Raw genomic sequence first — 12318 nt, forward strand, 5'->3', positions numbered from 1 at the left:
GTTCCTAAACCTGTGGCGGCGGTGGGGGGGGAGAAAGGAAAAATCAGCTCCGGGTTCCAAGCTGCCACAATGGTGGGCAGAAATAGTTGGTGAAACTGCTTCCAGGTCGACACAACTTTTTCTATTGCTTTCAGTCCCATCCCAGATGGAGTGCGCTAAGTTCCCAGGGTGTTCTGTTGGGGCCGTGACTGACCCAAACCCCGGGCTCTGTCCAGGCCTCCCCTCGCAAGCCCGACCATCCTCCCTTAGTCTTAGCTCCGTATTTCACGACTTCACTTCTTCGCAGTCTTGGTCAGTGGAAAGCTCCACATCAGAGAGTCCGACTTCCATGGCCATAATCAATGAGATGTCTGAATCGCTGCTGACGGTTGGCTCCTGGTCACCTAGGAGAAGAGGAAGAAGAAAGGAGAAGAGGAGGGTAAAGGCTATGATGATACCGTTGTAGGTCGGGAACGTGTCTACCCACTGTTTTATTGTATTCTCCCAAGCGCTCTGTACCGTGTTCTGCACATGGTAAGTGCTCAATAAACACCACTGATTGACTGATTGACTGACTGAGTGGGCCCAGACTCTTGGGACTTTAAAGTAGGTTGGTGCAATACCTCAAGAGGTTTTTCAAAGGCCAGGGAAGCATCCTAACTTGATGAAAAATCAAATTGATCAAGTTTCTAAACGGCCAACTTAACTCACTGGGATAGGAACGGAGGAATATCATGTTGAAGGTTCCTGATGGATGGACCTTTAAGAACAAGGGAACGGATCTTTTTAAACTTTGGCTCTTTAGGCCCTTGATTATTTGCTGTCATTTTATTTCAATCAGACAACTGTTTTGCAAAAGAAACGGAATGAGATTCGAGCTGAGCCCGCTGTTGGGTAGGGACCGTCTCTGTATGTTGCCAACTTGTACTTCCCAAGCGCTTAGTACAGTGCTCTGCACACAGTAGGCGCTCAATAAATACGATTGAATGAATGAGCTAATTGTGTCCAGCACCCTTCCCTAAACTTTTCCTACTTGTGCCACATCAGGTGGCATTATCAGCCTACGTTTCAGATGGGGGAAAATGCAGCTATTCATTTCAATTACTCCCTCCTCACTACCATCCTTCGATACGGTTTATCACTCTCATCCCACTTATGGGACAGAACTGGGACTTGTCCCCAAGTCATGTAGCCAGCAGACGGCAGATCTGAAATTCCAGACTGTGGTTCACTCCATCTGCCTGGTCTCCTTCAATCACTCAGGGATAAGCCACTTACTGAAGGTCACACAGTAAGTCCCTGGCTCAGCAGCTAAGTCACAGCTTAGGCCCCGGCTTGACCCGCACTAGGCTTGTTCAAGCCAGCACCTCCCAGTTCCTAAAGAGATTGATTACCTCAGGAATCAGACAATGATCACTACACTCTACACGTCTGAACTAGGAGAAGAATCCCAAAATGACATATGGAGGCTATGGATTCGACCCTCTAGGATCTAACGAGCTAGTAGGCCAGATACCTACTGTCTAGAGTCTGCTTTCCTGGTCAAAAAAATTCAGCTCCTGACTTGAAAAATTCCGAGCTAGCATTTAAGACACTATCTGAAAGAGAAAATGAGGTTATTCCAAGTTAAAAGAGTTATCCACCCCTGTCTTATCCTCCCCTGTCCTTCTGATTCATTTTCTGATAGGGAGAAAGAATTATAGGCCTGAAGAGAGTTAGTCACTAGCTCTCCTTTCCCCTTCTCCCAGGTGACTGAGGATGTGTTTTTGATCAGAGAAGCAGCTTGGCTCAGTGGAAAGAGCCCGGGTTTTGGAGTCAGAGGTCATGGGTTCAAATCTGGGCTCCGCCAATTGTCAGCTGTGTGACTTTGGGCGAGTCACTTAACTTCTCTGGGCCTCAGTTACCTCATCTGTAAAATGGGGATTAAGACTGTGAGCCCCCCGTGGGACAACCTGATCACCTTGTAACCTCCCCAGTGCTTAAAACAGTGCTTTGCACATAGTAAGCACTTAATAAATGCCATTATTATAATTATTATTATTATCAAGACTGAGATTAGCCCCGAGCTGCCCGTGCGGAGGAGACTGCCATCCAGATGTTACATTAATAAAAAGAACATTTTTACCATACAACGTTTTCATCAGGGGACTTAGAAATGATATTCCCATGTCCACATGTACATCCCTCCCCTCCCCCTGTAAACTTGCCTCAGCAACAAAACATGAAGGGTCTGTCTCTTATGACTGCTCTGAAGGAGGTGGGTGGTTTTATTCCACTGGTGAGAATTGCACACTGGAGGAACTGTGTCTGATCTCATCTCCTGCAGTTCTGCATCCCTCTCACTGTCTTCCCTGCTCACTTCCAGCCCCTAGCCATGGCATACTAAAGTGACCCTGTGTACCAAGAGAAGCAGCAGGCCTAGAGGAAAGAGCACAAGACTGGAACTGAGGACACCTGGGATCTAATCCCAGTTCTGCCACTTGCCTGCTGTGTGACCTTGGGCAAGTTACTTCACTTCTCTAAGCCTCAGTTTCTTCCCCTGTAAAATGGGGACTAAGAATGTGAGCCCCATATAGGACATGGACAGTGTCCAACCTGATTACCTTGTATCTACCCCAGCACTTAGTACAGTACCTGACACATAGTAAGTGCTTAACAAATGCCATAACAACAAAAAAAAATTGAGTTGGAAGACTTGGAACACAGAGGGCGAGAGCAAGGAGAGTGCTTTTTTAAATTTTATATGAGAATGCTATAAAGCAGAAAGTGCCTGAAAGATCTGGTTAATTTGAGTACTTTCTGCTCCTAATCTACAGGACAGTTTGCACGCTGGGCTCTGTGGCCACGACCATTCCCTTTTGATGTTTTACGGAGAGCCATTCCAACCTCGATGATCTGTGAAAGGGAATGAATGCGTGACTTGGAATGAAAATGGCGGGGAGAGGGGAGGTAGACATATGGGAGGCAGAACTGGCGTTGCTACTTTAAAAATTCAAAATGTTCTGCACAGCTCAGCAAAACACTGGATGCAAATTCCTAAAATACAGTCTTTGAAACCTATTCTTTGACACTGAGTTTTATGAAGAAACCTGTAAATTCCTGTGCTATATGGTCCCTTTGGTATTTAAAACACAGTCCACCAATAAATCATTTTAAATTATGGTACTTCTTATTAGAATGATCTGAAGACTTGCATGATAATTTTTTAATTCCCTTCCATTTTAATTAAACTTGTTTTCTACTGGTTTATGCCTTTTAAAAAATTTAAAGACTGTCCTTAAATAGCTATTCTATTGTGAGAGCTCATTAATATAAGCAAAACTGCTACTGCTGCTGCTGAGACACTTATGAAGCTCAAATAGGCGAGACAGGTGAAATCGTTAACGATCCCTGAGTCCTGAGGACTGCCCTTCCTGACCCAAAATTTCCCATACAGTTGAAGTGAAAACCAGGCAATCCCCACAGAACTTGGGTCAGGAAGCTTTGATTCTGATCCGGCTGTTGGCACCTGAAAATTATCTGGATAACTGTTTCCCAAAATACTCTTTGACCTCTATTACCAACCATTCCTGGTTTTTTTGGCCTGAAACAGGATACTAGAAACCAAAAAGAGGCCTCATCTAGGCTGAAAATTTGTGTCAAGATCCTTGTTACATCATCTAATGTGGAAAACAGCCGGTGATGTCGGAGAAAATCACTATATAAGGGAATTCAACAAATAGAGAGTTCTCCACCTAGGACAAAGAACCCAGCAGGATTTCCAACTCAGACAGGGAGGGAGGAGAGTGAATGACACTTATCTGTTCAAAACTACTTTCCTTTATGAGAGAGGCCCCCTGGAACCCAGAGCACTAACTATTTCCTGCAGGGATTGGCTGTGGTTGGGGTAAGACAGCATGGCCCAGTGAATACAGCATTGGCCTGGGACTCAGAAGGTCCTGGGTTCTAATCCCGACTCCGCCACTTGCCTGCCATGTGACCTTGGGCAAGTCACTCCACTGGAGAAGCAGCGTGGCTCAGTGGAAAGAGCCCCGGCTGGGGAGCCAGAGGTTGTGGGTTCTAATCTCGGCTCTGCCACTTGTCAGCTGTGTGACTTCAGGCAAGTCACAACTTCTCTGGGCCTCAGTTCCCTCTTCTGTAAAATGGGGATGAAGACTGTGAGCCCCACGTGGGATAATCTGACTTCCTTGTATCTATCCCAGTGCTTGTTACTCTATTTATGTATTTATTTATTTATTTTACTTGTACATATCTATTCTATTTATTTTATTAGTATGTTTGGTTTTGTTCTCTGTCTCCCCCTTTTAGACTGTGAGCCCACTGTTGGGTAGGGACTGTCCCTATATGTTGCCAACTTGTACTTCCCAAGCGCTTAGTACAGTGCTCTGCACACAGTAAGCGCTCAATAAATACGATTAATGATGATGATGATGATGCTTAGAACAGTGCCTGGCACATAGTAAGCGCTTAATAAATACCAACATTATTATTATTCTCTGTGCCTCAGTTACTTCGTCTATAAATTGGGGATTGAGACTGGGGGCCCCATGTGGGACAGGGACTGTGTCCAACCCGATTTGCTTGTATCCACTCCAGGGCTTACTAAAGTGCTTGGCACATAGGAAGCACTTAATAAATACCATCATTATTATTATTAGGAGTCAGGTGGTGGCCGGGCACCAGGGATGGGGAGACAGGAACTAGTTTAAAACTGAGCTGCCATGATTAGCGCCATGAGAAGCAGCGTGGCTCAGAGGAAAGAGCACGGGCTTTGGAGTCAGAGGTCATGGGTTCAAATTCCGGCTCTGCCAACTGTCAGCTGTGTGACTCTGGGCAAGTCACTTAACTTCTCTGGGCCTCAGTTACCTCATCTGTAAAATGGGGATTAAAACTGTGAGCCCCCCGTGGGACAACCTGATTACCTTGTACCTCCCCAGCGCTTAGAACAGTGCTTTGCACATGGTAAGCGCTTATCAATACCATCATTATTATTATTATAATTATGAGAAGCAGCATGGTGCAGTGGATAGAGCACGGCCTGGAGATCAATCAATCAATCAATCAATCAATCGTATTTATTGAGCACTTACTGTGTGCAGAGCACTGTACTAAGCGCTTGGGAAGTACAAGTTGGCAACATGTTGGAATCAGAAGATCATGGGTTCTAATCCCGGCTCCACCACGTGTCTCCTGTGTGACCTTGGGCAAGTCACTTCACTTCCCTGTCCCTTGGTAAACTCATCTGTAAAATGGGGATTGAGACCGTAAGCCCCATGGGGGGAAGGGGCTGTGTTCAACTTAATTTGCTTGTATCCACCCCAGCATTTAGCACAGTGCCTGGCACATAGTAAGCGCTTAAACTAATACCATCAGTATTACGATTGAAGCTCTCTGGTTTCTGCCCCTTGCAGGGTGGGGAGGCCTGAAAGCCGGCATCAAAGAGAAGGGTGGGTAACCTTTCCAAAGGGGCATTCATCCATTGCCTTTCCTGTCTGCCTGAGTGGGCCCTCAAACTGAGGACAAGCCTGGATGGAAAGAGGGATCTCAGGGAGCAAAATCTGGTCTTCTAGACTTGAGCCCATTGTTGGGTAGGGACCGTCTCTATATGTCGCCGACTTGTACTTCCCAAGCACTTAGTACAGTGCTCTGCACACAGTAAGCGCTCAATAAATACGATTGAATGAATGAATGAATGGTCAGTGTCCCACCCAATATTAGGGGCCATCAGTCCAACCCTAACAATCAACCAACCACTCATGTTGCTTCACCAAAGGACAGTTGAATTACTTTAACTTTTTTTTTTGGGTATTTGTTAAGTGCTTATCATGTGCCAGGCACGGTACTACGTGTTGTGATAGATACAATTTATCATGTGCCAGGCACTGTACTAAGTGCTGTGATAGATACAATTTAATCCGGTTGGACAGAGTCCAAGTCCCACATGGGGCTCACGGTATTAATCCCCATTTTGTTGATGAGATAACAGACACAAGAAAGTTAAGTGACTTGCCCAAGGTCACAGACCAGACTCACGGCAGAGCTGGGATTAAAACCCAGGTCTTTCTGACTCCCAAGTCCGTGTTCTATCCACGAGGCCACGCTGCTCCCTGAATTTGTGTTAATCTATTAAGGTGGGAGAATTCAATCATCTCAACATACCACCTGGAAAGTGGCTTGTTGATTATGTGGAATTACTAGAAGAAATTCCATTACTACGAACAACCTGGTTAACAACATTTAAGCTAACACAAACTTTATTTAACACAAAACTTGGGGTACAATGAGCCTTTTTTCTTCCCTGTAGAAAGTGGGTATTCTAAGCCTCTCAGAATTCATCTAATCTCTCATCTCCCCACCCTATTTCTCTCCCTGTAGGGACACCTACCGATGCATCTGAATCCTCATAAGCTAAGCGCTTAGATACTCTTCCCCACCACAGCACGTATGTACATGTCTTTAAACTCAGTTGCTTCCCACCTCCCTGTAATTTATTTTAGGATCTGTCTCCCCCAATACATTGTAAGATTTCCACGGGCAGGGATCATGTTTGCTAACTCTGTTGTACTCTCCCCAGTGCTCAGTCCAATGCTCCACACAGAGTGAGCACTCAATAAATACCCTTGATTGATCTGACCCTCAAAGCCATGCTGGACTGCATGAACTGACTTTCTGAATGGAATGTACACCTTGGGGAGGAAGGGAGAACGAGGCAGAATTATGAGATAAAATGGAGTTACTCCCAAATGGGCAGCAGGCTGCCCTACTCTCTCCATGAGATAAAGAGGGATGAACAGAGGTCATAAGCAGGCCCATGGATTACCAGAACCTGGGGATTGGAGATGAGCGTGGGCAGGCAGGCGGGGGAAGATCCTGTGCCCCCATGCCCATTTGGTGCCCCGGAGTTTGAAGAGGAGTGATGTCCCGAGACTCTGGTGGCTAACGACTCTGAGGTCAATGAAAGGGTTATGGGTCCCTCAGCAAGTCAGGAGGGAGATCCGAGCTCACCGCAGCCAAACTGCTGATCTTCTCCGGGAGCTCGTCGGGCCCACTCAGGATACCAGCAAATGCCCTTTCAAAACCAACTTTCAGAAGGATGAAGAAGGATTTTTCATTAAATAACATACCGTAGTGATGCCAACCCATTCACCATTCAGAGGCCACCTGAGAGGGCAATTTTTCACTCCATGAGACACACCAGCCATTCTAAATGGGGCTCTGGAATTTGGGATTCGCTGGACTGATTACTCTTAAAAGCACCTCCAATCACGGAGATGCTCGGCTAGTGAAAGGTCCCATCCCATTTCTGGAAACTTATCATGACAAAAGTTCCATCAGTCTCAATACAATGATCCTCCCTGTTTTACGGCAGGGAGGGGAGTTCCTTCCTGCTTCTCATCTTTTCTCCTGTGGCCTCTACCACTCTCATGTGCCCTTTTTCTTTCCTTGTGGCCTCTATGTGATCCACCATCAAATCCTACGCAACCCCCCTTCAAATCCCATCCTTCCTGCTCTCTGGCCCACCCTGACACACTTATCTTTATTCCAACTAGAGTCACATAAGGAGGGAAAATGATTTGATGATGCATCTGCCCCAATGCCCTGAATTTCTGGATTCTAGCAATTTTTATTCTCAGAGTCTTCAGCCACTTTATTAATGGGAATCTCCATGATCTGGGTGAGGCATATCTTCAGTTTCTCCAAAATGTCTGGGTTCAGCCTGGGAAAATTTGTTCCACAAGTTGTTGGGGCTCTGGGCTGTTTCTGTCAAAGATGCAACGGGTTTCTCTGTTAAGAAACTGACTGCCACACTAAGAAACTTCTCCTGGCTACTCTCCATGTAGACTCCTATTGAACTTTTTCTCTGAGCGGCTCTTGGCAGGAATGACAAACTCTCTGGGGGCTTCTGGTCTTCCTGCCGTTCTGTTTCAATGTGCCACTGGGCAGGGGGCTGACTTCCGCTGTGCCCCCAGTTTTCTATAATTGGCTTTAGTCTCTCCAGACTTCTCATATGTACATTTCATGGGTCAAAATTCCACTTATGTCAGGCTCGCCACCTGTGACACCCTCACCTCTATGGCTTGTGAAAGGGTCAACCCCACTAACGTGCCTTCACCCTGAGTGTTATGGGAGAGAAAGAGACACTGAGCCAGAAAAAGCAAAGTATTTGGACTGAAGCAACTGTCTGGTTTAAAGGTCAGGAATCACAGCTCGGCTAAAGAGGAAAATAAACCAGGAAGTTGTACAAGGGGAATAGCCCAGAGACGGGAGGCTGGATGCTCAAACTCAAAAGGCATGGGGTAACTCAAATCCATTGGAACAACTTAGGTTTCCTTTTTATCATGACTTGGGCAGGCTTATCTGCAACTGAAAGTCGTGTCCTTCCCTATCTTCAAAGCCCTTCTGAAATTGTATTTCCTTCAAGAAGTCTTCCCTGATTAATTTCCTATCTCCTCACTTGACATTCCCCAATTGCCTCCTCAAAGAAAGCACATAGAATACATCTGCCTTGACAGGTGCTGTGTACGTACACACAATAGTGCCTTTCAACATCATCATTATTATTATTATTTGTTAAGCACTTACAATGTGTGCCACGCACTGTTCTAAGCACTGGGGTAGACATAAGTTAATCAGGTTAGACATGACTCTTGTCTCATATGGGGTTCACAGTCACAGAGGGAGAGTAGGTACTGAATCCCTATTCTACAGATGAAAAAACTGGGCCAGAGAAATAAAGTGATTTGCCCAGGGTCATTTCCACAAGCAAGTGATAAAGGTGGAATTAGAACCTGGGTCCTCTGATTCCCAGGTCTGTGCTTTTTCCACTACGCCAAGCTTCTTCTGATGCTACTCAGATTGCAAAACATAGAGCAAACACATCCATTAGAGAACTGAATATCTGCTTAAACACCCAATGTTAAATCATCACCAAATGGATTAAATTACCAATGAGCTTGCATTTGAGCATAGAATGAATTAAAAAAACAGAAAGCAATTTAAGGCTTTTTCCAGAACAGAAAACATCCTCATCAACAATCAAGCAAAGGTATTTACTGAGCACCTAATGTGTGCAGAACACTGGACTAAGCACTTGGGAGGGTACAATATAACCGAGTCGGGAGACACACTCCCTGCTCACAATGAGTTCATCTATTTTAATTCTGTTCTATGTGGAGAGATGTTGGAAATTGTCACCAGCTGAGAAATTTTGTAATTTCAGCCTCTCTGAGGAAGTCTGAATCATCTGTTGTCTCTGAGTTTTCCTACCAGTGGCTGAGAAAGCCAGCCTCTGCAGGAGGTAGAAGCCCTTACCTCCCATGGCAACGTGAACGGGCTTTAGCGTGTGGGCCTCTGACCGGCTTGCTGAGGTTGGAAAGTAAGTGACCTCTAAATGGGAAGACACTTCTTCAACTGAGCTGCCATGGTGCCAACCAGCTCCAGTATCAATCAATCACTCAACCAGTCATAGTTGTTAAGCCCTTACTGTGTGTAGAGCACTGTACTAAGTACTTGGCCGAGTACAATATAACAGACACATTCCCTTCCCAAAATGAGCTTACAGTCTAGAGAGGGAGACAGATATTAATATGAATAAATTACAGTGGATAAAGCAGATGCCTGGAAGGCATAAGGACCTGAGTTCTAATCCTGGCCCAACCTTCTGTCCGCTGTGTGACCTTGGGCAAGTCACTTCACTTCTCTGTGCCTCAGTTACCTCTTCTGTACAATGGGAATTGAGACCATGAGCCCCATGTTTGGCAGACTGTGTCTAACCTGATTAGCTTGCACCCCTGTCTTCCTCTCCCCTGCCTTCCCATACTGGTGCTTGGTCAGTTCCCTTTGGTCAGATTTAAGAGGGTTCCCTGTCAGTGCAGGCTGGAGGTTGGAAGATTTGCTGGCTGAATGAGTCTGTCAATTTCCAATTCTCTAGCAAGTGCTCTTTAGAGGCAAAACATGTTCGCTAAGGAATCAGACAACAGGAAAAATAATAATGGGTATCACGGCTCTCTCTCTTCATTCTGCAGTGACAGAGCATTTGCTCAGATTTTAGCACCTGATGTAAGGCACAAGTAAGCAATCTTAGAGCCACGCTCTTCCTCCCGTTATTGTAGCTGCTGCTGCTGAGCTTTTCTGCAGGCTGTTTTTAATGTCTGTTGCTCTGATGCTTGGACTCAGCTCCCCTGGTTGGGACATGAGAGAAGGATGGATGGTGGCAAGATATGGAAACAGCTGTTGCTGTAAGGGGAACTGGATTCTAGAAGGGGGCCAGACTAACGCAGGGGACTCTAGAGGTTGGAGCCCTTGAAACCAGGCTAAGGGAGTCCTGCCGCCACCCAAACATGAGTGACATAGGCCACTACTTCTCCAGATGATACGTCCAGACCTTACCAACAAGGCAGCTGCACACATGCCAAACCAGAGTAGGGTGGGGCAGCACTGGGGTTGACTTGCAATCCACACTTCCTGATCCCCCCCAACTGTCCCCTTACTACCAAAACACCTTTCCGATTCTGCACATAATAATAATAATAATGATAATGATGATGGCATTTGTTAAGCGCTTACTATGTACAAAGCACTGTTCTAAGTGCTGGGGGGGGATACAAGGTTGTCCCACGTGAGGCTCACAGTCATTCTCCATTTTTCAGATGAGGTAACTGAGACTCAAAGAAGTAAGTGACTTGCCCAAGGTCAAACAGCAGACATGTGGCGGAGCCGAAATTAGAACCCATGACTTCTGATTCCCAAGCCTGGGTTCTTTCCACTGTGCCACGCTGCTTCTCTACACAGCAGTCATCTTTCAGTTTTCCTGCAATTCTCTGTTTTGGGAATTGGAGAGTGAGGTTTGAGGAAGGAGAGTAGTGGGGAGGTCATACGTAGCTGTGCACTTGGAGCTCAGCTCCAGCCCCCGGGGCACTGCCAGGCAATCTGGTGCTGCCTTGGCATGAACCTGGTTCTCCTGCCAGCCCTGCTCCACATCCTCCCAGCTGAGCACCTAAGCCCACACTGTCTGGCATCTGCCCAAGACGAGGAGGTGCAGCCCCCGTAAGCAGCTCAGCCCCTGAGGGCAGGAGTTGAATGTGCCCCCCTGCCCCTACTCTCTATTTTAGTTTTGGGGGAGATCTGCTTAGATGGGAGGTCCTGGATGTTCCAGACAAGCGGGCTTCTCTCCTGGATGGGCAGGTAATAGGGAATGGTCTGGCAGTCTTGACCTTTACCTGCAGACCTATGTGTCTGAATCTCCATCTATTTATCACTCATGTGCTTGGTTTCACTTCTGCCCCATCTTCATCTTGGAAGTATTTTGAAAATCTAATACCTCCAATAGCCCTCACCAAAAAATCACCCAGATCCTGAGGCCTCCACAAAATTCTAGGCAGACTGGTGGCCGATGTACTTGGTTACTGGGGCAGTGGGTGAGCTTTGAACGCTGAGCTTCCTCTAACCCCAACACTCTGCTGGACTGTGTCTAATTCCCACCTGTATGTTTTTCTCTCCCAGCATTTAGTAGAGTGCTCTACACACAGTTTATGCTTAATAAATGCTATTGCTACTAGTACTCCTGGTGAGCAGAGGGAGACGGCAGATTAGACTTGGCTCTCAGGCAGGAGCCTTCCAACGTCTGGCCCATTAACTGGTTTGGAGTCCTAGAGGCCCCCTCCCATTTCCTGCTGGGGGTGGAAGTCTGGCAGAGACAAAAGAAAGTGAAAGAAGGACAGGGGAGGGTTGCAGAGGCTTCAGCTGCACTTCTGGGTGGAGGAGGACCGGGAGGTGCCCAGTGTAATGTAATGATGGTACATGTCAAATAGGAGCCTCCCTAAACTGAATAGTCCCCGGGTGCCTAGGAGCCTTAAGCAAGCCCTGTCTAGATGGCAAAAAATTGATTTTAAAGGTATGGAGAAGCAGTTTCAAATAGTGTGACCAAGATCCATCAATCAATCAATGCTCAATAAATACGAATGAATGAATGGTATTTAGACTGCAGCAGACAGACAGACAAGGCTGATGGGCAGAAATCATGAGGACGGTTTTTTTCCCAGAGCAAAGATTTCATGAAAACTAGGATGAAAGGAGGCAGAGTTGAAAACAGACACAGATGTGTTTGAGGTGGAGCATAACAACTGTAAACACATACGCAAACACACACACAGAGCATCCTTTGTCCTCTCCCTTTGCTGTCGTCCGTATTTGAATCTGTTTTCTCAGGTGAGGTGGGTCTCACTGTTGATCTCATTAATCTGAGCTCCAGAGACTGCTGTGACCATTGCTCATGAATTGTGGCTTTGGATCCCTTGGTTCCTGGCTCTTCCTGAATTTTATCATTGGTATTTCTTCGCT

General features: G+C 46.3%; 1 protein-coding gene across 1 annotated transcript in view; it reads right to left on the bottom strand.

Annotated features, from left to right (window-relative positions):
* Positions 1-264: 264 nt before the first annotated feature.
* The window catches only part of RNF150 (ring finger protein 150), a 169540-nt gene continuing 157486 nt past the window's right edge, over positions 265-12318 (bottom strand). The window contains exon 7 of the mRNA XM_038755046.1: positions 265-383. Coding sequence (XP_038610974.1) covers positions 265-383 — 119 coding nt within the window. The remainder of the gene's footprint in view (positions 384-12318) is intronic.

Source organism: Tachyglossus aculeatus, chromosome 12 (assembly GCF_015852505.1).
Source record: "Tachyglossus aculeatus isolate mTacAcu1 chromosome 12, mTacAcu1.pri, whole genome shotgun sequence".
NCBI classification, from domain to species: Eukaryota; Metazoa; Chordata; class Mammalia; order Monotremata; family Tachyglossidae; genus Tachyglossus; species Tachyglossus aculeatus.